At 41.4% G+C, this 26,985-nt stretch overlaps 1 protein-coding gene across 1 annotated transcript; it reads left to right on the forward strand.

Annotated features, from left to right (window-relative positions):
• The first annotated feature begins 927 nt into the window (after positions 1-927).
• Positions 928-26,737, forward strand: LOC127661506 (synaptotagmin-13-like). Its single transcript, XM_052152239.1, has 6 exons — positions 928-1,287; positions 5,371-5,575; positions 6,084-6,221; positions 21,867-22,180; positions 23,913-24,036; positions 25,144-26,737. The coding sequence occupies exons 1-6, from the start codon at positions 1,114-1,116 to the stop codon at positions 25,446-25,448; spliced, it is 1,260 nt and encodes a 419-aa protein (XP_052008199.1). The 5' UTR covers positions 928-1,113; the 3' UTR covers positions 25,449-26,737.
• The last annotated feature ends 248 nt before the right edge of the window (positions 26,738-26,985 follow it).

Raw genomic sequence — 26,985 nt, forward strand, 5'->3', positions numbered from 1 at the left:
TTAACAGTTTGTACATGTACATTGATACTATCTAGCCTGTGGTGCTTTTCCGCTGTAGGTAGGTTAATGCTTGTTAATATGAGGAGGGTCCTGCATCGGTCACAAAATGTTTAGAAGTGTAAAAAAATAAATAACTTTAAGTAAATAATAAAAAATGTTTTTTTCCAAATATGTGCTACTTGCACAGAAGAGAGTGAAGAACATGATCAGCTGCTTTGTTGACACCAACCCATAGCTATAATGTTTATGTAATAAGCAAAAAAATAAACGTTATCTATTTAGAATAGTTATAATTATCATATTTACCTTAACCCAACCCTACCTTTATTCTTCTTTTGTGTGATCTTCTTTTCAGTGATTATTAAAATAATCTTAATAGTGTACTGTATGTACAGTGCATTCAGAAAGTATTCAGACCTCTTCAATTTTTTTTCAAATTGTTTTATGTTGCAGCCTTATGCTAAAATGCTTAAAATTATTTCTAAAATATTTTCACATCAATCTACACTCCATACCTCGTTATGACAAAGCAAAAACCTGATTTTTGATAACTTTGCAAATTTGTTAAAATGAAGAAACTGAAACATCACATTGGCATTCCAATTCACAGTATTCTGACCCTTTGCTATGACACTTGCAATTTAGCTCAGGTGGATCCCATTTCTCTGAATCATCTTTTTGTGTGTGTGAGTAGATTTTCTCACCTTTTTTTCCCCCAATTTGGAATGCCCAATTCTCACTAAGTCCTCAGGGTGGCGGAGGATGAATCTCAGTTGAGATTGGCAAACTTAAACACTCCCCTGTCATTATCTCCTCTCTCTCTCTCTCTCTCTCTCTCTCTCTCTCTCTCTCTCTCTCTCTCTCTCTCTCCATTTTGCTCTGTGTGCCAGGCTGAGTTGGCTTCAGACAGTACATCACACACATGCTCAAGCACACGTGCCACTCTTCCTCTCGATACTAGCTCTCTTCATCTCTCCTCCACTCATCTCCTCTCTCCTCCTCCTCTCTGAACATGGAAGCACATCAGTGAAGAGTGGATTGTTCCTCCTGATTTCTCCCGTCATCTCCTCTGCACTTTAGTCTGTGTGTTTGGGCGTCTGTTCCTGGCTGGGGATGCTTGTGTATGTGACAGCACTTTTGGGGGCAACACTAGGTACCGTGTCTGGAGTGCTGACACTGTGTGGTCTCTCCCTGCTTTGCAAGATATTTAAGAAGGGGAAAATTGAGAGAGGAGAAGAGACAGACCCAGAGAAATCCAAACCCAGCATTCTGCACACTCTCACACAGGTAAGAGTCAAACTCACACACACAGACATGGAGTCTGGAACGAAAGAGCCAAGACCAGCAACCGGATTTGACATTTAAGGACAGATACAGACAAGTCCGCTTGGACAAGCAAGAGCTGTACACAACACACACTGTAAAAGGAAACAAAATACACAGTATGAACCAAGCACATAATGAAATGTGCTCTGACTCACCTGAGTGAAAGGATGGAAGCAGTGCTTACATAACGCAGGTTAGCTCACTGAGGCAGCGATACTATAATAAAACTAGTATAAAAGACTGAGAATATCTAAACTGTGTGTCTGAAAAGCCTTTGCTGGATGAATATGCCATAGAATGCATCCACATGCCTCCAGGAAGGGATCATTTTTGGCACTAACGATTGTGAAATTGTCTACTTGTCTCTGTACAATATGCTTATATGGTGAATACATAAAAAAATATTTTGATGGCTGCATATATGGGACCTCATCTCACACTTATGCAGTTTTTTTACTGGTGCTTCGTGTAATTAGGATCAGAAAGAAAAAGGGGTTCTGATCATTTTGAAATGCATTAGCAGAGGGTGCTGTTCAGTGACTTCTTATTTCTGAAACTGTCCCATTTAATCCATTTTCATTGACATTTTATGACCAATTGTTTATAAATAATTATATTATAAGGTTGTTACGATTTCAATAAGGAGAGGGTGAGATGTTCTTAATAGTTTCAGATATGTGGAGGGAATCCTGTAAAAGCGATGGACAACCTGAAAGGGCTATAACAAAACAACAAAAAGTACATTTCAAGAATAGCCTATTTTTATAGTCTATTTTCATATTCTATCACAGTTATGAATCTTCATTTTGCTCTATGGCAGAATAAGAAAGTTAACATTCCTGTTTCATGTTGGGAAGACCATTCGTCTCCAGGTATTATTTCTGTCCCTCTGAAAGAAATATTGTTATCAAACCTGCATATTAGAAGAGAAACAAGGAAATCACAGCTCTCAGATCGGTACTGCTCTTTTATAGAACCCTCATAGTGTCAAAAAACATTTCCCAGTTCAGTGTCCAGTAACAGGCAGTTCATGCCAAATACAACCACACAAGGGATGTTGAGACACAAGTGCGTTATTATTAGAATCTTCTCCAGAGTGCTTTTATAAGAATGTAACAAGTCCTTTGACTCTCTGAAATGAGGAAGCGGAAGCCCAACGAATTTCCACCTTCTCTTGTCTTTATTGTACAAGTCACTTTTCAGTGTCACACAGCACACACAGCACAAGCAAGAGTGTGTCACTCCTCTCCTCCTCTGTGGCACTCAGCTCCCCTTTATCTCTCTGTCGCCTCTCACTGTAACACAGAACAGCTGTTAGTTACATTGCCCAGAGGTGTAACTCTTTACCGTTCTCATCTCCCGTTCTCGCTCTCCATTCACAAATCGGCACTTGACCACGCCCCCACCTACACAAAGAGATAATTAGATTAAGAAAGATTTGTTCTGACATTCATACATATTCACAGATAGACAAGCTCAACATACACATGCACAATCACACACACACTCGTGTACATGAATAGCCTACACACTGGTGCTGTGCCAGAAATTTGTACATCTGCCATGATATCCTGATTCACGACTCACATATCTGCACACACACACACCATCATCGAAACCTTGTGGCATTTTTACATTTTCCATAATTTTGTATGTTTTTTTAAACCTTTTCATAAACCACATTTATAGCATAATACCCTCATAAATACCAGTGTGTAACCTATAAAAATGACCTGTAAACCATATATACCTGAACACACACACACACTCCCTCTTATAATTTGTGAATATTTATATGCAGTTGTGAATAATAATCTATATAGGCAGGGATATATTTGTTATGAAGGAAGAGTGATTTAGCAACATCAACAATAGACATTACAATATGTCTTAATTTTTCAATTAGGTCTGATCTTCAGACTATATCTAACATCGGTCAGCCCTGTCCAGACTTGCTCTCTCCTTTATCCATCCTCTGTTTCTGCTGTTGTCCACAAAACATTCACAATAGACTTATACTGCTGACAGATGGAGCTAGAGCTGAATACTATGCTTGTGCTGAATTCTAGAAAACTGTATGTTAACGAGTATCAAGATAATATAGTGTCAATGCCAGTCTCATATCTGAGTAGGCAAGCACTGTCATCTCATTGCATCAATATTAATTATTCATGAAGATGAAGGTGGGGGAAACTGGAAAGAATATAAGAATATTCTATCTTGATTCTTTCTTTGTGTACTTGATAACTTCCCACCTGGGGGAAATGGAGTGCTCTTGTATTGATATTTATCATTCATGCTTTTTATGTCAGATTCTACACATCAAACCCCAATGAAACAGGTCCTTAGCAAGCGTCTCCCTTTGAGTAAAATGGAGCTGTCTCAAGAATATGACATTATAGGGTGAATACAATTATGCAGAGTGCAGAAAAAGTTTTAATATTAAGAGAATCTAATATGAAAAAAAGAATTCTATGTATGACTAATGCAACAAATCTGCTAATATTGACTGGCCAGTTTTACCTCATGGATTTAAAAAAAAAAAAAGAAGAAGCTATTTTTCAGTTCCTCTGGCTCTGAGAATAACTGGCGCTTAATTAATGAATTGTGATTTATTCATTCATTCTGAGATGTTTGATAAATTAACCCTTAAATGCATGGGAATTTCACCAAATACTCTCACATATTCGGGTATTTAGAGTCCCGGCATTTATATCTATTACAAATGGATCTACAAAATACCCAGATAGTGTCAGATTTTCCAAATATTTTCAAGACAAATAGAAAATAATAAAATAAAATATATTTTTATATATTTTGATGTTTTATTTTTCAAACATCAAAGAGATAATGTATCAAATCAGGACAATTTAGGACAGGATTCAATAATTTCATACTGAAATTTCATGAGATGCATCTGGCTGTCAAACACATATTAAGCTACACATAAGCTACCCATAAGTTACTTTAATTTTCTTAAATAGATGCACAACTAATAAAAATAGAAATGTATATTATATATATGTACATGCAGATGGGATACTGATGATTCACCACTTTTTCACAGAAAATCAATGTGACATAGTATTTATTTGTGTGAATAAAGTACACATTTTTCTGGTAATAAACAAAGGAATAGATATCCAGCAGTCGTAAACTTGAAATGAAATAATAATCACAATATAATTTATGGAAGTGCAAAAATAAAAAAAATAAAAATCTTTCTTAAATGCCTCGGTATCTGATCCTATACACTTTTGGCACTTTATAAAAAATAAAATAAAACATTTGCAATTTTGGCTTCTTTTTTTATTTTTTGTTACATTATTCATAAGAGATAGAGTGAGGAATACTATAGAAGTGAGGGCACAAATGAGGTCCTGAGTCTCTAAATATCCGAGGTATGCATTTAAGGATTAATTCATACTAAGACTCCATTACTGTTTGCAGCCCTTCTGTCTCACACTTTTTTAATGGATCATTCAGTTTCATCATGGTCAGTCTATTTCTGTGGATAAGATCAATTATTACTTGAATGGTTTTTAGCATGTTCAGTGTTATCTGAAAATTCCATGACCATTATAAGACATTTCTGAGGAACCAACATCTCAAGCATCAGACAGTCTCCCTTTTTGTTTTCCTATCCTTGCTCTAATCAATCATACACTGTAAAAAGTGGTGACCTGCCATTGTTATCTTAAAGGGGTATTTCTACCAGATCTAAACCTTAAAATTAGTTTTGTTGGTTAAATCTGATGTATGTCAGGTTAATTCAGTGTTGTTAAATTATTCGATTATTTTTTTACTTAAATCAAACCTGTTAATTTAGATGTCACCACATGTAGCAGAGTTTTCGGTAAAAAATTTTTTTCAGTGTTCACTCATATAGTGAAATCTAAATAAACTGATTTTATTAATGGCAAAACATTTTTTGAATCTGACTAAATCATCCTGACAAACAATGGAATCACTTTTTCAGTGCACTTTCTTTCCCTAGCTCATCATTTACATTTTTTGACTCTTCCCCTTATGCACATGTTTTAGTTTAGTGTCCAGAAATTGACAGAACCCATCCAGCCTCAAGCATCTTTGAAGTTCCCTAAAATCTACCGACCCAAATCTTCAGTCACTTCTCAAGAGGTAATAAACTACAAAGATCATGGACCTGCCAACGACACATCTGCTGCTGAGCTCGACACCTGTAACCAGGCAACGGGATGTGAGGATGTCTTCTCCCTCCCGTGGCAAGGTAAGGAAATGACGGCTAATATCTACTTGACCATTACAACACAATGGGGGAGGCTGGAAGGTGTGGATAGTTTTCCTGTTCATTCCAGTCCACTTCAGCAAGTGGGATGAGATCAGATGAATACAGTCAATCTGAGAGCTAGAATCTATTTCAATAAACTAAGAGTGGAATTTATTTATGGAGCTGAATTTAATTATTCCCTAAAAAATACATAAAAGTATGAACAATTAGTCATAATGCCCATTAAAAATTTCAACATAATTTACCTAAGAACATTTCAATTAATGATCAAGGCCTGATATGTACATTTACTCACCCACCAGCAGACACAGACAATGAAAGAGAGAAAGAGAGGTTTCTGTTCTTTAAGGAATTCAGCATCAACGTATAATCCATTCGTGATTAACTGTCATGCTTTTCTGGTTTCAATAATACAAAGGATTTTAATGAGAATGCTGGCTACAGAAAATACTCTTCATGTATTGAAAATCCTTTTCCTTTACATCAGATACTGCAGATGAGACACACTGCAATTCTGAACAATCCAGTGGAATGACGAAAAGAAGCTCCATCCTATATCCCAAACTGCACTTCTCCATCAGCATGCACAAAGAGAGTGGAGAACTACACATCGTCATTATAGAGGGTAACACACATGCTGTCTTGTTTTGTTCTGTTTCTAGAAAGATCACAGGTGAATCCAGAGGCGGCGGCAGCCGATTTTGCCGGGACTTCAGCCCCGAATGTTTTGAGTGTAGCCCTGAATGTATTTTGAATAGTTGACTGACAAATATGAAACCGGACAAAAGCCTATGTAAACCCCCAAAATCATAAGTTGCCTTATTTCATTGTGCTTTGGCTTGGCACATACTGCATACAGCCTGTAAAAATAGACATAGGCATAATCTAGCCTATAGAATAAGTTCCTTTGCTGTCGGTAGCCTATGGGCGACTCCGTTTCTTCCTCTCTGTTAAATATGCAGCAGGTAGAGGAGGAGCTTGCACAGTCGTTGACATCAACTAACGTTCCTTAGTGGCGAGTTAACGGCAATTAGCAGGAAAGACAGCAAAAATTAAGCAAATGAGGCTTTGGGGATTTTTCTGAAAGAAGTCAGTGGGTAAGAATTCACATTTGTTTTTGTCCTTAAAGTCTTAAGATCATTATCTAGCTGGCATTCACCCACAGTAGGCTAAACCTCAAGAGGTCCACTACCGAATACCATTTCATGTTGTAGCCTCTAGCCTCCTTGTTTGCGCATTCCGCCTCTCATGCTGAGATGTCGGTTCAAGCCCCGTTCGGAGCGTACTTTTCTTGTTTATCAGGGGTTGTTTTCTCTAAGGATAACCAATAAGCATTAGCATAAAATGTATGTGTGACTTGTTTTGTGATATTAGTTTGTAGTAAATATACACTTTGATTTGATTAAATGGTTTTGTAGAGTGTAGCAAAGATGAGCAACAGACTGAGCAGCAGCAGCAGCAGATGTGCCAGAATCAGGCATGGAAACTGGTAACAATTAATCAGTCACTTTACTTTAGAGAAAGTTAAAAGTGAAACATTGTTTATCTCAATGATCCTAATGAAAGGATTTTGACAGATTAATTATTCCCATAGAGATGATGAGAATTATATATACAGTTCGATGCCATAGTGTGCAAATGAACATAGACTAAAGTCATTTGTGTATTGCTTTAACTTAGGATCTTATACATCATTTTGACTATTTATGTCAAAAAATATAAATTATTTATATTCAATATTTTTTTTACTTCACTTTACTCACTATAATATAACTCTTTTGTGATGACTTTATGTTAATGTACATGAAAATTCAAGAATCATGACAGATCTTAGGGCAATCCCACTGATCTGCTCTTCCCAATACATTTTCTTCAGTGGTATTGGTCTATAATTTGACATATGTAGCACTTGATGAATTAGTTGTTTGAAGCTGATTTGCAATAAGTTATGTGCTGTATCTGTTCTTTTGCATCACAGATGATTCAGGGAGGAGAGAGGATGTTGAGGATAGTACTAGAGTGGAAGATTTAGGAACTGTAGAAACAGGCCCAGCCAGAGCAAAACTCAAAGAATACCCTCTCACCAGCTTTGGACTACAGAGAAGTGGTTGCTAGTGTGAAAATAAAATTGTTAAGCCCCGGATGTCCTTCAATGCTGGAAACGCCTCTGGGTGAATCTGAATAGTAACACAGCTATGGGTGAAAATGTATCATTTGCCAACATGTATTTTATAGGATGCAATAAACATCCTGGATTGTTGTGGAAATGCTGTAATGTAGAAGTTATGTTGGTGTAAGAAGACTAACTGGCAACACAACCCTCACACATTTTCAAAGAGCAGCAAAGTTTTACAATTTTATCAGCAGCAGAAAGGTTATCTAAGTGACTCACGTAACACACACACACAAACACAGACTAAGGCCGCGTCCACACTAATAATATGTTTTTGGTTGAAAACTTTTCAGTTTTCAGTTTCCTAACGTCATCATTGTCCAAAGAAAGGTAGACCGAATACAGTTGTAAGGGTGTCCAGTTATAACACTTTTAATATTTTCTTCTAATGCAAGTTTGAACTGTCATTATCAGTTTGCACATTTACATTAGTTTTTTTGAAGAACATATAGTCCACATTGATAAGAAATTAGTAAAGAACATCTGATTTGGGAAGATCTGATACTCTTGCTCCTCTTTCATTGTGAATAAATCATTATTCCTGAGTGGCCATGAAAGGAAAATTTCCTTGTAATAATTGATTTGATAACATTAAATCAACATATTTCGGACCTGCTAGGATGCAAGCTCACTGAGAAATTCAAACATGCAAGGTGATCAGCCGGGGACAGTGTGTTGCAAATGTACCCACTGTATAAGAAATATGGTTGCCAAAGCTACGTCTTGAGTTTTATTAGCATTTATTCAGTCAGAAAGCTTAGATATGTAATTAAGACAAATGAATGAATGAATGAATTAGAAAAACAGCCAGATAGATATATATTATGCATTGGTATGTATGTACATATATACTGTATACACTGGTGGCCAAATGTTTGGAATAATATAAAGGTTTTGCTGTTTAGGAAGGAAATTGGTACTTTAATTCACCAAAGTGGCATTCAATTGATCACAATGTATAGTCAGGACATTGCTGATGTAAAAAACAGCACCATCACTATTTGCAAAAGTAATTTTTATCCTATCTAGACAGGCCCCATTTCCAGCAGACATCACTCCAACACCTTATCCTTGAGTAATCATGATAAATTGCTAATTTGGTTCTAGAAAATCACTTGCCATTATATCAAACACAGTTGAAAGCTATTTGGTTCTTTAAATGAAGCTTAACATCGTCTTTATGTTTGTTTTTGAGTTGCCACAGTATGCAATAAACTGTCATGTCTTAAGATCAATATTAGGTCAAATATGGTAAAAAAGAAACAACTTTCTCTAGAAACTCGTCAGTCAATCGTTGTTTTGAGGAATGAAGTCTATAAAATGCTTGAAATGGCCAAAAAACTGAAGATTTCATACAAAGGTTTACACTACAGTCTTCAAAGACAAAGGGTGCAGGCCTTATCGGAAGAAATGCAAAGAAAAAGTCACTTTTGAAACAGAAAAACAAACACAAAAGGTTTAGAGTGGGCAAAGAAACACAGACAATAGATAATTGTAAACGAGAGATCTTCACCCCATTGAGCATTTGTGGCATCAGCTAGCCTGTAAGGTGCATGTGAAGTGCCCAACAAGACAGATACATCTATGGAAAGTGCTCCAGGAAGTGTGGGATGAAATGGAAAAACAAACAGCTAGAATGTCAAGAATCTTCAAAGCTGTCATTGCTGCATGTGGAGGATCTTTTGATGAGAACTCTTTAAAGTAGTTTAAGGACTTTGTACTTTTTCATGTTATTAATGTCCTGCCTATACATTGTGATCAGTTGAATGCCACTTTGGTGAATAAAAGTACCAATTTCATTCCATAAGAGCAAAATCTAGACATTCCAAACTTTTGGCCACCAGTATATATGTACAGTATGTATGGATGGATCGATGGATGGATGGATCTTGCTGGTATGCATAAAATTTTCCTTCACCCTGAAATATATCACTGAAATAAGTGTCCTGAGATGTCTCACCAGTCTAGACTCTCAGTACAAGACTGTGTAACAGCAAATAAAAATGTGACCGTGGTCCACATTCACATAGAATCAGCATACACCTTTAACGTTTGCGGGTCAATTTTGGCCAGGTGTAATTCAAGTTTATAAATCATTCATAACCCGATGGTTTTCTTTGAAAACAATATTGAAAGTCATTAACTATGTTCATACATGTCAAAAACTGATATTTTTGGCATGTTAACTGACAAATATAACATGCACTTTAAAAAAAAGTCAAAACCAAAACTTTTTTTTTATCAACATGTTTGAAATTTTATCTAAATATAACATAATATACAATTTATATTAATATCCAATGTAAGAATCACTAGTAATTTGAATGAATGTCCTTTTACTCATAACTGCTCAATACAACTTGGTGGTCAAAAGTTATGAAAACAACATATTATTTTTCAACTAATTATCATCAAAACAAATATACAACTCTAGTATATGTAACCCTTTTCACCATAGGCTCGTGATGAGCAAATATATTATACAGTGACATATAAGGTATTAAACCCTTTTTATCCTAATGCTCGGTGAAATGGTGAAAGAGACATCCCATTGTATAATAAACTTGTCTAGGAACACTATGATTCTCACTCTCTGTTCTCAATAATGAGTGACTGAAAAATACTCTGGGTTTAAAACAGATACAGGGCATGTGATGAAACAAACAACAAGAATGCAATGGCTCAGTTTACTTCCTTGTATTATGGGAGAAAAAAATCGCATAACAGTTGAACAACAAATATGAAAATAAACAGAAAACAATATGAAAAGACCGGAGTAATAAAATCAATAGTCTATGATAACCGGAGTGCACTCTTTTAGTTTTGTTCTTTTAGCAGGCCTGCATTAATCGTTGGCGCGCTTACTGTTGGAGCTCATAGAGTGAAAAAACAACAATACCTCCTCGAGTAGAGTGAAACGTATCGGTTACCTAACGTAACCTCGGTTCTCTCTAGATGAGGGAACGAGTATTGCGTAAGCTAGCTTACGCTACGGGAAAGATTCATCTTTTCTGAGATATTGAAGCCAAAAAATTATCCTTAATTTTTGTATCCAACGCAGTGCGGCAGCTGCAGACCTTGAGCGGGCTATCTAGCGAGCTCATAGGTTGCTCTGCGGCAACTGCTGCAGCCTATAGACAAGCTTGGGCGAACTCGCATCCAATGAGAGACGTCCGCGCGCTCACTGCATCAAAGCCCGCCAAAATGGGCGTGACTAGAGTGCCTATAAGCGTAGTTCGTAGGCTGGAACCCTGGTTTTCATTGACTGAAGCGAAAAGTCGCTCGTGGCGCGAGCACGGCCAGCTACGCAATACTCGTTCCCTCATCTAGAGAGAACCGAGGTTACGTTAGGTAACCGATACGTTCTCTTACGAGAGGTTCTCTCGTATTGCGTAAGCTAGCTTACGCTACGGGAACCCATTGTCAACGCCGTGCGCGCCAAGCATCCACTGTATGAGCCCCAGGGAATTAAGGGGGGACCCAGGGGAGCCCTTATGAGTGGGGAAATAATATTTGGCCGGCAAGAATGCGGGTCATTGATTGTGTAATACATAAGCACATAGTGGGAAGGGAACGACAGAGCGGCGGTGCCGGTCTGTGTGGAATGTGACCCATCAGTGCAGCTCACCAGGGGAGCTGTAGCGTATTAAACCGCTAGTAGTTTTGCCCGCAGAGCGGGCACTTCCATATTGTAAAATCTGAAAAAGGTGGAGGGGGAAGTCCATCCCGCTGCCACACATATGTCGTGAATGGAATTCCCGCTGGACCATGCCCACGAGGATGCCATGCCTCTAGTGGAGTGAGCCCTAATGCCCAACGGGCATGGCAGGTCTTTTGACGCGTATGCAGCAGCAATAGCGTCCACTATCCATCTAGATAGTGTCTGTTTCGAGGCGGCGAGACCTTTGGTGCGCCCTCCGAACGAAACAAAAAGCTGCTCAGAGCGTCTGAAAGCGGCGGAGCGCGCAGTATACAATCTCAGTGCTCTGACCGGGCAAAGGAGATTGGCGTCGCGTTCGCTATCGGGTGTTGGTAGCGCCGATAGGGAAATGACCTGTGCTCTGAAAAGAGTACCGATCACCTTGGGAACATAGCCGTGTCTAGGCTTTAAAATGACCTTGGAGTCACTTGGTCCAAACTCAAGACACGCAGCGCTGACAGACAGCGCGTGAAGGTCTCCCACACGTTTGACTGATGACAGAGCAGTCAGAAAAACGGTTTTGAGTGAAAGGTATTTCAAATCCACGGATTGAAGTGGTTCGAAAGGGGGGGCTTTCATACTTTCGAGAACTATAGAAAGATCCCAGATAGGAACCGATGGGGGCGCGGGGGTTCATCCTTCTAGCTCCCCTGAGGAAGCGGATGACCAGCTCGTTTTTACCCCATGACTGGCCGTGCAGGGGTTCAGCGAACGCCGCAACGGCCGCCACATACACTTTGAGCGTGGATGGGGATCTGCCCTTATCCAGCAGCTCTTGTAGGAATACGAGCAGCGACGACACCCCACATGTCCGCGGGTCCAGGTCTCTGTCGGTGCACCATTTTGAGAACACAGACCATTTTGACGCATAGAGTCTTCTCGTGGAAGGGGCTCTAGTGTGTATGATGGTGTTTATTACTCCTTCTGGCAGAGCGACGGGTAGTCGTTGATCACCCACGCATGCAGCGCCCAGCGCTCTGGGTGGGGATGCCAGATTGTGCCGCGAGCTTGAGAGAGGAGATCTGCTCTCACTGGGATGGGCCACGGCGCTGTCAGTGACAGCTGCGTAAGCTCCGGGAACCATGTCTGATTCTCCCAACGCGGGGCTATGAGGAGCACCGAGTGACGCGTTTCCCTGATCCTCTGCATTACCTGTGGCAATAGCGAGATGGGAGGGAAGGCGTAAAGCGGGCGTCTGGGCCAGTCCTGGGCCAGTGCGTCCTCGCTTTTCGAGAAAAATATTGGGCAGTGAGAGTTCTCTTTGGACGCAAAGAGGTCTATCTCTGCTCTGCCGAATAGGTGCCATAATGTCTGGACTGTTTGAGCGTGCAGGGACCATTCCCCTGGGGGAATATTGTCTCTGGACAGTCTGTCCGGGCCGTCGTTCAAGTGGCCTGGCACGTGCGTCGCCCTCAGCGAGCGCAGGTGGCACTGGGACCAACTCAGTATGCGTTTCGTCAGATGGAAGAGGTTCCTGGATCTGACACCGCCCTGACGGTTTAAGTAGGATACCACAGATCTGTTGTCCGAACGGACCAGGACGTGGTGACCCTGAATGACCGGGAGAAAGCGCACGAGCGCGTACTCGACCGCTATCATTTCCAGACAATTTATGTGAAGGAGCTTTTCCTGAACTGACCATAGGCCGAAAACCTGAGAGCCCTCGCAGACCGCGCCCCAACCCATGTTGGACGCGTCTGTCGAGATGACTTTTCGGCGAGATACAGCTCCCATTGTCACTCCCCGCGGATACCATTCGGCCACTGTCCAGGGCTGCAGAGCTGATATACAGGTCTGAGTCACCTTGATGGGCTGGCGGCCTGTGGCCCAAGCCCGGCGAGACGCGCGGGTGTTTAGTCAATGCTGAAGCGGGCGCATGTGCAGTAAACCCAGCTGAAGTACTGCTGCGGCTGAGGCCATGTAACCTAGCACTCTCTGGAATTTCTTCAGAGGCGTGAGGCTGTTCATCTGAAAAGATGCGGCTAGTCGCTGAACACGGCGCGCGCGCTGTGTAGATAAGCGAGCCGTCATTGCCACGGAGTCTAGTTCTATTCCAAGGAAGGAAATTGTCTGACTGGGCTGTAGTGAGCTCTTGGTCCAATTGAGTGCAAGACCCAAACTGTTCAGATGGCTGAGGAGAACTGCTCTGTGAGACAGAAGCTCCATATGTGACTGTGCCATAATCAGCCAGTCGTCCAAATAGTTCAAAATTCGCAAACCCTGACTCCACAGGGGTGCGAGCGCCGCATCCATGCACTTCGTGAAAGTACGGGGTGCTAAGGACAGGCCGAACGGGAGGACGGTGTATTGATAAACCTGGCCGTCGAAGACGAATCTCAAGAATGGCCTGTGACGGGGATTTATCTGAATCTGAAAGTATGCATCTTTCAGATCGAGAGAAATAAACCAGTCCCTCTGGCGCACATGCGCGAGGAGTTTCCTGATTGTAAGCATTTTGAACGGTCTTTTTGCAAGCACCTTGTTCAAAACCCTGAGATCTAATATGGGTCTGAGGCCGCCGTCTTTCTTGGGAACAAGAAAATAACGGCTGTAAAGCCCCGACTCGCTCAGAGAGGGTGGCACTTTCTCTATGGCCCTTTTGCACAGAAGGCTTGCTATTTCTGAACGAAGCATGCACGCTGCTTCCGTGTTCACAGTGGTTTTGAGCCGCGCTCTGAAGCGAGGAGGGCGGCGATCGAACTGTAGCAAATAGCCCTGTTGTATTGTGCTTAACACCCACTTGGATATCCCTGGAATAGCTTCTCACGCTTTGAAGTGTAACGCTAGAGGGTGAATGGCCAATTCGCTCTGATTGCCGCACACAGATCGCTGAACAAAATGTGTGAGCGCGTTTAGTGTGTTCATGCATGATTGCTCGCAGACAGCATGAACAGGCTGTTTTGTGAGTGACTTCCCGATTGGAATGAATTAGGAAAGAGTCACATCTGTTACGTGATGCGCAAGCATAGTCATGGGCACGGGACTTACACACAGAGGAATGTTTGCTGGCCGTGTAACAGAGCGGGCAGAGAATGGGCGCGCGCACGTATTCGTGGGCGCATTTATTGACTCTAGCGCTCGAGCGGTTCAGTAACCGCTTTATGTGAGCGTGCTCTGGTGGGGACACGAGACATGCAGTGCTTGTGTGCAGAAGTGAACACTGGATTGTGGGCACATTTTCTACACATAGGGCTGGTCGTGTGACAGAGCGGCCAGAGAATGGGCGCGCGCACGCATTAGTGGGCGCCTTCATTGACTCTGACGCTCGAGCGGTTCGTAACCGCTTTATGAGAGCGTGCTCTGATAGGGGCACGGGATGTGTTATGCTTGTGTGTAGGGGCGAACACTGGGTTGTGGGCACATTTTCTACACATAAGACATGTTTGCTCTTTACAAGATTTATTTGGGTCGCCGTGAAAACGCCGTTTGAGTGCAGGCAAGCGGGCAGTGTCACCGGCTTGTTGGCTGCTAAATTCACCACTGTAGTAGCCTGAGAGAAGGGGACTGACAGGGGGCAAAGCTTTGACGGTGGTCCGGCCGCGGCGGGACTGAGCCGTCGTTTGTTCAACAAAGTTAGGAAGACTTCGATTGCTCTGGTTTCAGCGTTACCTTAAATCGAGGCCCGCGGGGGGGCGGCGGTCTGCGGCGGCTGTCTGAGCGCGATCGAGGGCGGCCGCCCTGTCGACGCTGAGAAGTCTGAGATTGTTGAGCTGGGCGCTGTGAAGAGGCTCGTGCAGGAGGCTGATCACGTGAGCGGCCTGCAGAGGAGCTAGCGCGACAAGGCAGAAAGAGATTCATGGCTTGTGTGGCTTTTTGGACCTCTGAAAACCGGTCAATGATACCACTCACCGCGGAGCCGAAGAGACCGGATGGAGAGAGCGGTGCGTTGAGGAACGTAGAGCGCTCTGCTTCTCCCATGTCGGCTAGCGTTAACCACAGATGTCTCTCGGTCACAGTCAGCGCGGCCATGCACTTCCCTATAGCTTGGGCTGCAGCTTTGGTAGCGCGGAGGGCGAGGTCCGTAGCACTCCGTATGTCTGCAACCGCCTCTGGATGCCTACTTTCCTCATCCCACTCCCGCAGAAGGTCCGCTTGGAGGATCTGTAGGACGGCCATAGAGTGCAGAGCAGATGCAGCTTGGCCGGCGGCGGAATAGGCGCGGCCAACACAGGCGGAAGTTGTTCTGCAGGCCTTAGACGGGAGCACTGGTTTAGACCGCCATCTCGCGGAGGGCGGGCAAAGGTGTGCTGCTACCGCATCCTCGACCGGAGGGATGGAAGCGTAGCCCTTCTCAGTGGCGCCGTCCACCGAAGCAAGAGAGGTGGAGACGTGGGATCGGACCCTGGCCGAGAAAGGCGCGTTCCATGATTTGGAAAGCTCGGCGTGGAGTTCCGGCAGGAAGGGAGCGGCCCGGGTAGTGGGTGCTGCGCAGCGGCGGCTCTGTAGAAAGCAGCCGTCAAGTCTGTTGGGTGCCTGCTCAAGGGGCGGTGACCACTCGAGCCCGAGGCGGTCGACGGCCTGTGTGAGGAGGCGTGTTAGTTCCCCTTCGACTCCGGCGCGGGTCCTGCTGGATTCCTGGGCCGAGGAGGAGGCGTGTGAGCCTGACCACTCCTCGCTGTCCGAAGCCATGATGGAACAGCCCTTATCCTCCGCTTCTTCGTCCGAGATGGCAGCAGAGCAGCCGCTCGGCGGCAACTACGCTGGTGGGCGGGGAGGGTGAAGGCGATGCTCGAGGGATGGGCTCCGGCGAGGCAATCGCTTCTACCATTGTTTCCGGCAGCCTTTGAGAGCGGCGCTTTTTTCTGCACGGCTGAACGGAAGGCGGCGCGGCGGCTTCGGTCCTGAGCGCTTCGAGTCGAGCCCGCAGGGTCGACATCGGCAGCTCCTCGCAGAAATCGCATCCGCCTTCGGCGAGGGCGAGCTCTGCATGCCCCAGTCCCAGGCAGAGAGCGCAGATGATGTGGTGGTCTCCGGTGCTGAGAGGAGCGCGGCATGAGGCGCAAGTGGAGCGAGGCATCTTAAAAAAGACGCTCGTACACTTTTGTGAAGTTCTTAAGAACTAGCTTGCTTTTAAAAAGGATACGTCGCCGGATGGCGTAGCTCGCAGGACGGCTGAAGGTGGTGAAGACGCCGGCTTCTTCGAGCGCTGTCCACGCTTGCTTGATGCCCCTCGAACGGCGACGCGGCTTCCAGTTCAGTGATGCGAAGAGCTTCGCTGAAGAGATGAAAATCAGGGTTCCAGCCTACGAACTACGCTTATATGCACTCTAGTCACGCCCATTTTGGCGGGCTTTGATGCAGTGAGCGCGCGGACGCCTCTCATTGGATGCAAGTTTGCCCAAGCTCGTCTATAGGTTGCAGCAGTTGCCGCAGAGCAACCTATGAGCTCGCTAGATAGCCCGCTCAAGGTCTGCAGCTGCCGCACTGCGTTGACAATGGATACAAAAATTAAGGATAATTTTTTGGCTTCAATATCTCAGAAAAGATTAATCTTTCCCGTAGCGTAAGCTAGCTTACGCAATACGAGAGAACCTCTCGTAAGAGAACACACAGATCCTACCGCGTCTGTAAATTTCTCTCTCGTCAAGCGAACTCCGTCTGCAGAGGCACAGCGAGGGTTAAACAACTTCGTCCGTCCCGCACTCAGAACCAAACAGTCTCCGGTATAGGAAAACACCTGCATCAGCCAGCGAAACTCTTCCCGATGTAGTCTCCTCTCATACAGCAATCAAACAACGTGTCTGCGGTCCTTCCCACGACGATGTCACAACACTGCAAAACCACGAGCTAACTTAGCCAGAGAGGCTAACAGATCTAAGCTCGCTCCACAGCGTAAAACACACATCTCCCGTAGTAGTTTCACAGTCACAAACCCCTCCGCCGAGAGCGTGATGTTCGATCAAACTAATTATGGTCCAACTTAAAGCATTTAGTCCAACGTAAAGCATTAAGTGCACAAACTCTGTATAGCAGACTATCCCTCGTGCCCTGTTCAACTCTGTCTCCCGGGTTTTTTCCCTCGCGTGATTACGTATACATTCAACAGGATACTTTATTAGTCACTAAATCTCGAACATTAACACATAGATTAGTAAGCATTTCCTATGTACTGAACATCCTTAAAACATTTTAAAGAAAACACAACTTAATTACTAAATTACCAGACACATCTGAACAGCACAAGGTAATTAAATGATAATTCGTATTACATTGCCAAGAGCTAGACATTATCCACCTCAATAACTCTCATACCTTATTGTAAATTATTGCATATGAAGTAAGCACTTTATCAAACCCAACAAAATACAATAACTTACAAAGCAAAATAAGCGACTGATATTTATCAGGTCATTACATATACAACAATATGTAGGGGTATTTGGTATGCTGAATTTAGAAGTGAACCGTTAAAGTGCCCTCATTCTCACACAATTATATGTAAGGGAAATTCGAAATTTGTGAGCAGTTAACTAAATTAAACTGTCCTTATATTACATTATTATGTAATTAAATATATAATGGAATTAGTTGCATTGGACAACCACTATAAATTAGATAAATGACAAATAAATAGATTATTTGTCTGAATAAAATTCTCCACCATTAAAATCGTAATACAACGTCTCGTTGTATCCGCTCACCATTTCTACTGTAAGAATTAGCTTTAATAAGGGAGTTATGATTAATTCACTTATTGAAGTGATATTATTCTCATGGCTTATTGAAAATAATATCACATATTTAGGTACAGCTTTGAATCAAAATCTTGTAGAAACAGGGATGAGATTATTAATATCAAATATCAATTATTATCAAAATATACCAAAGTCAAATCATCTTTGAACACAAACAAACTTTATTTCTATTCTAAACATAAATCTAATCTAACACATATATACATGAGACAGGTTGGTGAAAAGAGTGACAGAATGTGAAATAAATGATCAATACAGTGAAAATGAACTTAATGGAGTCTGTTGACAATGCCTGAAGAACCATTTAACCTTATTGGAGTCTACATCGATTTGCTATTTGATTACCCAAAGTATTACAAAGTATTAAAATACACCAGCACTTTGAGCACAATATTGTAGATGTACTTGCATGTTGTGGTGTTTCCTTGCGTTCTATGTGTTGTTTGGTTCTTGGCTCTTGGTCGAAAGTTCGTTCCGTCGATTTTTTGGACCTCTGTATGATCGGAGAATATGTCTGTATGAATTATGAGGTTGGCTTTGAAGCGAGGCCTTCTCATGGAGGATCTGCAACTCCCATTGGAGAGTGAGAGGCTTCCCCAGGACTTCGAGTCCCGAGCTTCCTTGGACCTCACATGGCATGGATCTGGTTCCGACAAGATCCAGAGAAGACCACGAGGGAAGAGTCAGAGCGAAGTCTGCGCTTCAGAAGAGCAGAAGAAGAAGAGAAGAGCGAAGAGCTGAGCGAAGCTTCCTGTTTGGAAACATTTGAACTGAAATTGGCCGCATCCCCAACGGTGATCCTGCGTCAATCAGAAGTTACTTTTCAGAGTCACATGGTCAACTGGGCTGTCTTTTTCGACAGTTGATTTTATGGTCATTTGTTTTGTATTCTTATTATATGTGTAGGTAACAAAATATGAAAATCCCTGGTAACAAATCATACTGGTTAATTCCTTAATTATACAACATGGATAAAACATTACACGCATTTTAAAGAGGTACATCAGGCTATAATCATTTATTTGTCAGTTATACAATTTACCACAGTTCAAAGCAATTGTCAGAATTACCTGGCAAGACTAGGTATTGTATAAATTGTGGATTTAAATGCATTCTGTACATTTTAGAAGGTTAAATCGGTAAAGTACTGTGATTTTTGTAGAATGTTCTTGGATTAAGTTGAAATGTGTTAGCATTAGAGTCGTGCAAATCTGATGGTCTTTTGGAAACCTTTCAAGGAAAAGTCTGCTTTAACTCTATGTGGAAGTTCAGAAGGTCATGCTGAGGGGGCCTTGCTGACTAATGACCCTTTTTGCTTTGAATTATGGTGTTTAGAGTGTCTTGACCATTTTATTGTCCAAAGACAGGCCTTCGGTAGGACTGTTGATGCTTGGTCCTTTAATTTATGTTGAGGATTTCCAGGATTAAAAATTTTGGGTTTTTTCTTGATTCATATCGTGTAGTTAAAAAATTTCTGCATATACAATACTACAATTAATACTTCTTTACTATGTTTTAAGCTACATTGATTCTATTTACTTGCATGAACTGTCGCATGTTGATGCGTGAGTATGCTCTCAGCTGGACAATTTCTGTTTCAAGTCACAATGTGTGCATGAAATTTAGCTCTTGCCAAAACCCCTTTAGGCAGTGGTACCTTTGATTTAGTTTATTTGTAATGTTTGTTACATCTGTCTTTTTTTGTACAGGAATGTGTGTGTGTGTGTCTGTCTGTGTGTGACTATGTGTATTTGTGTGTTTGCAAACAAGATGCAGTCCCAGTTACTGTACGTTCACACCAGAAGCGGTGAGAGCGTCAAAATTCGCTCTGGCTGCCCTGCCTTCGACGCTCAAGGACGCTCGTGGACGCTCTGACGTAGTTGAAATAGGCGGCAACGTTTGTTCAGAATGCTTTGTTTTGTGAATTATTTTTAAATGGGCCGCAATTTAAACATCCAGACATGTCGACCATTTACTTTTTGCCGACCTATCACAAGTAGCGTATATCCTCATGTACTCTTTAAAATGTGAAAATAATTAATCGATCGATGGCAGTAAGTAATTAAAATTATAGTTGTTTGTTATAAAAAATAAAATACATTTGTAGTAATAACTGTGGTCTTGGTCATATATTACAGGGAAACCCGTCACGGCAATAATTCGTTTCTCCTCCATTTTATCTTCGGAACGAATGCTTGGTGGGAACCAAAGTTTACACGGTTGTGTTCTCTAGACTTCGCTAGAGCGGAGCACTTCTATATTCCAATAGGTTGCCGCCGAAACGCGTCACAGCTCATTACCATAATGTTGACTGCACTTGAACTTCCATCTGACGCCCACGCCGCCCAAGACTCGCCGCGCTGCTTCTCGCCGCGGAGAGACGCTGGCTGTCATTGAAAATGAATGACTTCCGGTCGATTTGACGCTCTCGCCGCCTCTGGCGTGAATGTACGGTTAGAGACAAAAAAAAAAAGAGTATGAGGGAGTGTGGGAAAGAGGATAAATGTCAGTAAAGTGTTAAAAAAAAAAAACAATTCATAGATGTTACATTTTTTTTTTTTTTTTTTAAACAAATCTACATGATACCATGTTTAAAGCCACAATTGATTTCCTGTCAAAATGACCCACGAATGCAAAAGTTGATTTTTTTTTTTAAATGGTTATATCTCAAAATTTTTATAACAAATTTACAAAATAAATAAATAAATTATGTGTATTTTGATAGTCTTGACAAAGTCACAAAGTTTAATTCCAGCACTAAAAACGTGGTATTTAGAAATTATTATCTACCTCTCCTGGGTCAAAAATGACCCGAATGCAATAGGAGGGTGAAGTAAGGTATAGTGACTTATTTAGCACATTACAAATGACTGTCCTGGGGTAGTGTTACAACATACCTGGTATGAGGACAGTTGTAACAAATGTGCTCCTTGACTTCACACACTAATTGTGTAAAATTAAAAGATTGTAAGCAGGTGTTTTACATTTATTTAATTTGTAGACAGATAAAGGTATTTCATCTGAAAAAAATTGCATGTTAATTATGTTCAGTATTTGTGTTGTATAGAAAAAAAGCTGTAAACTGTAGTCGAGCGTTTTCGAAAGTCTGTTATTGGTAGAGAAAAAAGTTGTTGCAGTGTGGATAAGATGTAATAAACACAAACTTTGGTGACACATTATTTCTATGTTCAACCCCATTAAACTCTATAAAAGCATTTTTCAATATACCCAAATTTAAGCTGAGCGCTTCTCTTTATCTTCTCATGGCTCAGTCAGGTGTGCTGTTATGCACATAAACAACAGGTTTGTCACTATACAATGGTTTTACTTGAGACTAGAACAGAGAGTGATTAAACCAATATTTTCTTCAATAAAGGGCTCTTTCATTCAGCTTAAACCCTCTTAATCAGAGAATTACCATGTCAGTGGTTGCAGCCGTGACTGATACGCATCATTATAATTAATGAGAGTAAATCTGCTTTAAACTCAAAACCTATATTCTACTCATCCAAAGAGTAATGAGAGTGAGAGAATCAGTCATGCTGGCTGAGATTTATAAAGGAATGAGAAATTCCTAAATAAAAAAGTGAACAAGTAACAATTGATGCCTCTGTGGTTTCGTAACGCCCAATTTGTCATCCTGCTCCACATTATAATATGAATCATCATCATTCAGGTCTTCTCTCTTTTCTTTTTCTGTAGCGGAGAATATATCAGTGGATATATCAGCAGGATGTGAGGGCTTTATCTCAGGGTGTGTGAGTGTTTCTGATGAGCAGAAGCATGCCCAGACTGCAGTGCACAAGCTGGCAGCACGAGTGGAGTGGGGAGAGGAGCTGGTGTTTTCCTTGCCCGTGGAGGGCATCGATGGCCTGGATGGAGAGGTGGGGCTCTCTCTTCACTGCTGTGATCGATTCTTCCAGAATTCTACTCTGGGTATTATGCGCTTTAAGTTGGCAGATGTAAGCATGATGTTGGATGCTGACTGCTGGGTTGATTTACAGCCACCCAAACAGGTGAGGAACAATACTCTGTACATGTAGCATTCAAAACAATCAGATGAGACATAAAGCCAAGAAAAGTTCAATAGAAATAACGTCAAATGTTGCTAAATAAATAATAGCTGTATGTGCAGGTAAAGAGCAAGGAAAGAAAGGAAATGCATACAGTGAACTGATTTATATTTATTGGTTGAGCATGGCGGCTCTGTGAAAGTGTCAGTTCCTTATGTTTCTGATTCATCAATATTTCTTTTAAGTGTGTTCCCAGTCTGACTGAGACCATATGATGTGTGTGTGTGTGTGTTTGAAAATGAAAGTAGTCTCGGGGTCTACTGAGAGATGGAAAAGTCAGATAGTGCGAATCATGCTGGAGTTTAGTGTCAGAATGTCTCACACACACACACACACACACACACACACACACACACATGTTGGTGCTGCTATCCTTATGAGGACTCTCCATAGACATAATTATTTGTATACTGTACGTATAGATTATATGCCCTAAACCTACCCCTAAACATAACCCTCACAAAAAAACTTTCTGCATTTTTACATTTTCAATAAAACATTATTTTTTAAGTGATTTGAATTATGGGGACACAAGAAATGTCCTCATAAACCACATTTATAGCATAATACCCTTGTAATTACCAGTTTGTAAACTAAAAAAAGTCACACACACACACACACACACACACTAAACAGCTACATTATTTCTTCAATATCCCACAGGGTAATAATAAAGTACCATCTAAACATATTCACTTTATACCATCTTTGAGGGTTTTGAGATCTGGACAAGATTGATGAAATTTATGCAAAACAAAAATTAACTGGAAATTAGGCTATTTTGTGTAAGATGGGATGCTGAATGTGTGTTTATGTGTCACATGGTGGATTTTCAGTGCATATATTGGCAGTTCAGTTCAGAAACAATTCACGATTTATTGTACATCCACAAAATATAACACTTATTGCTCACAAAATGTGGCAAGAGAAGAGAATCTTGGGGTTTACTTTAAGATACATGCTTCAAATTACTTTCTTGGGTACCCGGCCATACTTGTTGGCATACACATACACACACAACGTAAGCATGCACTCCACGCCCACTAATGTCTGATCTGTTGATGATGTCATAGACCTCTGCAGCAGGAGATCTTTATTTGCATCATCACACCTCTCAGCGGAGATCTGGTTCCATCCAACACACATACAAACACAAACCTAGAGAGAGAGAAAGATAGATAAAAGGGGCTCAATTAAACAAGCGGCCAGTAAGGGGCTGGATGAGGTTTTTTGTTTGTGTGTGTGTGTGTTTGTGTGTGTGTGTGTGTGTGTGTGTGTGTGTGTGTGTGTGTGTGTGTTTTGTGTGCATGTATGTGATGGCCCAGGCCTGTGATTATGATGAAGGTTGCACAGGGTTGTATAAATGCGCCACTCTAAATTATTTATTTGTTCATTTTGGAAAGATGTTCACACACTCTTTTTCAATTTTCACAGAGAATAGGGGAGGGTTATGACCTACACAAAGCAAAATGAGAAATGTGTGAATATACAGAACAAATTCTGTCTATATTTGTGTATGTGAACAGAGCGAGAAAATAAGCAATAACTGGCCACAAAATGATTTAAGGCTTTCAAGTCTGTTATTCCAAAAATTTGACCCAAGATTTATTCCAAGATTTTGACGCAACGTTTATCTGTCTTTTAAGACTTGTTGTTCCTGCTCCTTTCTCTGCAGGAAGTGACATCATCATCTGGGGAGCTACTGTTGTCACTCAGTTATCTACCAGCAGCCAATAGACTTGGAGTGGTGGTAATGAAGGCAAGAGGACTTCAGTCCGACAAACTAAAAGACAACATAGGTATTATACAATTTACCAACAACATAAAACCATAACTTCACTCAACTCATTGCGAACATTAAAACATTCCAAAATCAACTATTATTTACATACATATAATAACATCTGTATTATCCAACAAGCAGATGTACACAAATGAAAGTATACACTTGTCAGGAATAAGAGAGGCTCAGGACCCAAACGCACACAGCAGGTTAAGTGAATTGGAGACTCTAAATTGCCGATATGTGTGTGTGAGTGAGAGTTCCCCAGCCACAGAGGGTTGTGCCAGGAAGGAAATTCCGGTGTAAAACTTATATATATAGCGCACATCGGCAAGGCAACATATGCCCATGCCAACTGACAAACAAGATGAGAGAATGCGTAGTAACGCCAAACAAAGCGATGCCATACATTCTCACATGAAACGAAATCTGAGCATGCAAACGCCACGCGATGCATTCAACAGGCGACAAAAACAAGACAGGACACCTGTGCAAGAGTTCGGCCACACACAGACTAGACACCTTAGACCGAAGTGACTGAACCTCAGCACAACATGAAGACGGCTCACGAACTGCGAGCGCAATGCAACAAGAGTGTGACACGAGGCGCACCCATGTTCGCGAGAGACAGACAAGCTATTGACGTGAGTGCATGCTGCCAAAATAACATATGTGCAATGCATCCACATCAATAACAGACAGACATGGAGCACAAGTGTCCGGATCCCAACACGGACTGAAACCGAACCAGACAGGAAGTCAGGGTCCAGACACCGTGCTCCCGACATGAAACAAGATAGACCGAAGAGCGCACGGCAGGGTATACAACCGAAATTGTGCACTCACACAAAGACAGACAAAGAAACACAAGGAAGACGTGGGAAAATGATGCCATGTTCCTGTCAGAAAAAAAAACAGACTGACAGAGTGACAGGTCTGTAGCAATAGTATGTACCATGAATTAAATTCTGAGATGGAAATGGACCAGCAATTCAGCAGCTAAATGTATTGCATTAAATACATACATTTAAGAATACAATACATTTAATACATTTAAGAATACAATAATGACAATGTTTCAGGCGAAATCACAGAGAACTGTGCCCTGCATGTTCACTTATAGATCTATCGGTAAAACTGACCCTGAAACATCAAAATGCCAAGCTGAAGAAGAAGCAAACACGGCAAGTGAATCACAAGAGGAATCCAGTCTGGAACGAGATGATAATGTTGGAGCTGCCCAGCGAGCTTCTGGCTAAATCCAGTATAGAGTTGGAGGTACTGAATCTGGCCAGTCCTGGGACCCTGCTCCCCCTGGGCCGCAGTATGCTGGGGCTCCACACCTCCGGCATGGTCCTGCAACACTGGAAACAGAAGCTAGATAATCCACGCAAGCAAATTGCCATGTGGCATCCTCTATACATCTAAGAAAACAGTTTAATATTCTCAAACACACTCCCACAAATGGTTAAATATGTGGCTGTTTTTTTTATAGTGCTCTTGCCATGTGTAAAAATATGTAGTACTAAAATAAATAAATGTTTAAGTAGATACAATATAATGAGTGAACCCAGTTGGTATCACCTTGTAATATGTAATTTACTTCTCTACAGGGGTTACGGTAAATCTAATGGAGGCAGTCACTACAGTTCTAATATTATTACACAGTAATTTAGAGTTTTGTAATGTAAGCAGTGCTGCTTTTTTGGTTCCTATGGTGTTGTTTATAGTGCATGTTTAAAATACTCAATGCTATTTTTAACTGGTCGGAGTTGGAGCCATCCTCATCTACCAGTACCCAGTCAATATGTGGCATCATAGTGATTGACGGCTGGAAGAGGCAGCGTTGATATTGTGATTGGCTCATATCTGATTGAGAGTAATGCTTGGGTGGATCAGATTGGGGAAATGTCAAACCATTGTATCCTGACAGGTTTGTCAAAAACTATGTCCCTCATAACTCTTCAATTAGCAATCACAACAAATTTTAGGTGAAAACAATCTCTGCTGGTTGACGCCCTTATATGATCCACAGGTATTTTGGACAGTATCAGAAAGGGTCCATTTCACAGTACAATCTTTCTTATTCAACTGATATATAACTGATTATAATATCCAGCAGTATAGTGCAATTCAATTTCTCAGAATGTTTCAAACACAGAACCTGATGTATCTAAGTCAGTCTAATGCGGGCAAGAAAGTAGAACATTCATGCATAATTCATTAAGCTGTATTTGGCATGTCTCATTATCAGCTTAGCGACAAATAAAGCAATAGTTCCCAATGAACACCACCATTTACAGGAATTGGAAAAATGGAGTCCTGCAAACGATTGAATAAATATACAGGGTCTTAAAAAAAATTATAGGATGCAGGTTCAGTACAAAGAGATGACTTGTTCCCAGAAAGTTACCTTCTGTGTGATCAGGGTTGGGAGGGATACTTTTGAAATGTATTCCAGTACAGATTACAGAATACATGCTGTAAAATGTAATTTGTAACGTATTATGTTAGATTACTCAAGGTCAGTGAAGTAATCTAAACACTATGGATTACTTCTTCAGCACTGGTAGATTTTTCACTTGTTTTGACTATAAAAACTCTGCCAGTACAGTAAGACTAAATACACATGTTAAAAATACATTCTCTGAAAAACCTAAATATCTTATGCAGTGTTGTTTCTAAAACAAGATCAATCAAACTGATCTTGGACATTTTTACAGGAAATCAATACAAAAATTATTATCAAGAATATGATTTTTGCCCTAATATTAAAGGTCTTACTAGAAAAAAAGAGTCTATGATCTAACTTGAATTTTCTTGATAAAAATTATGATCATGACTGGTAACATGTGCATGTAAAATGGCTAGAAATAGCATTTTAGCTTAGCGTAAAGCTGACAATTTACACAAGATTTATTTCTATTTCTTCTGCTCCAAACTTACTTCAAACTTAAAAACTCTC

The sequence above is a fragment of the Xyrauchen texanus genome, chromosome 2 (assembly GCF_025860055.1).
Source record: "Xyrauchen texanus isolate HMW12.3.18 chromosome 2, RBS_HiC_50CHRs, whole genome shotgun sequence".
NCBI lineage: Eukaryota > Metazoa > Chordata > Actinopteri > Cypriniformes > Catostomidae > Xyrauchen > Xyrauchen texanus.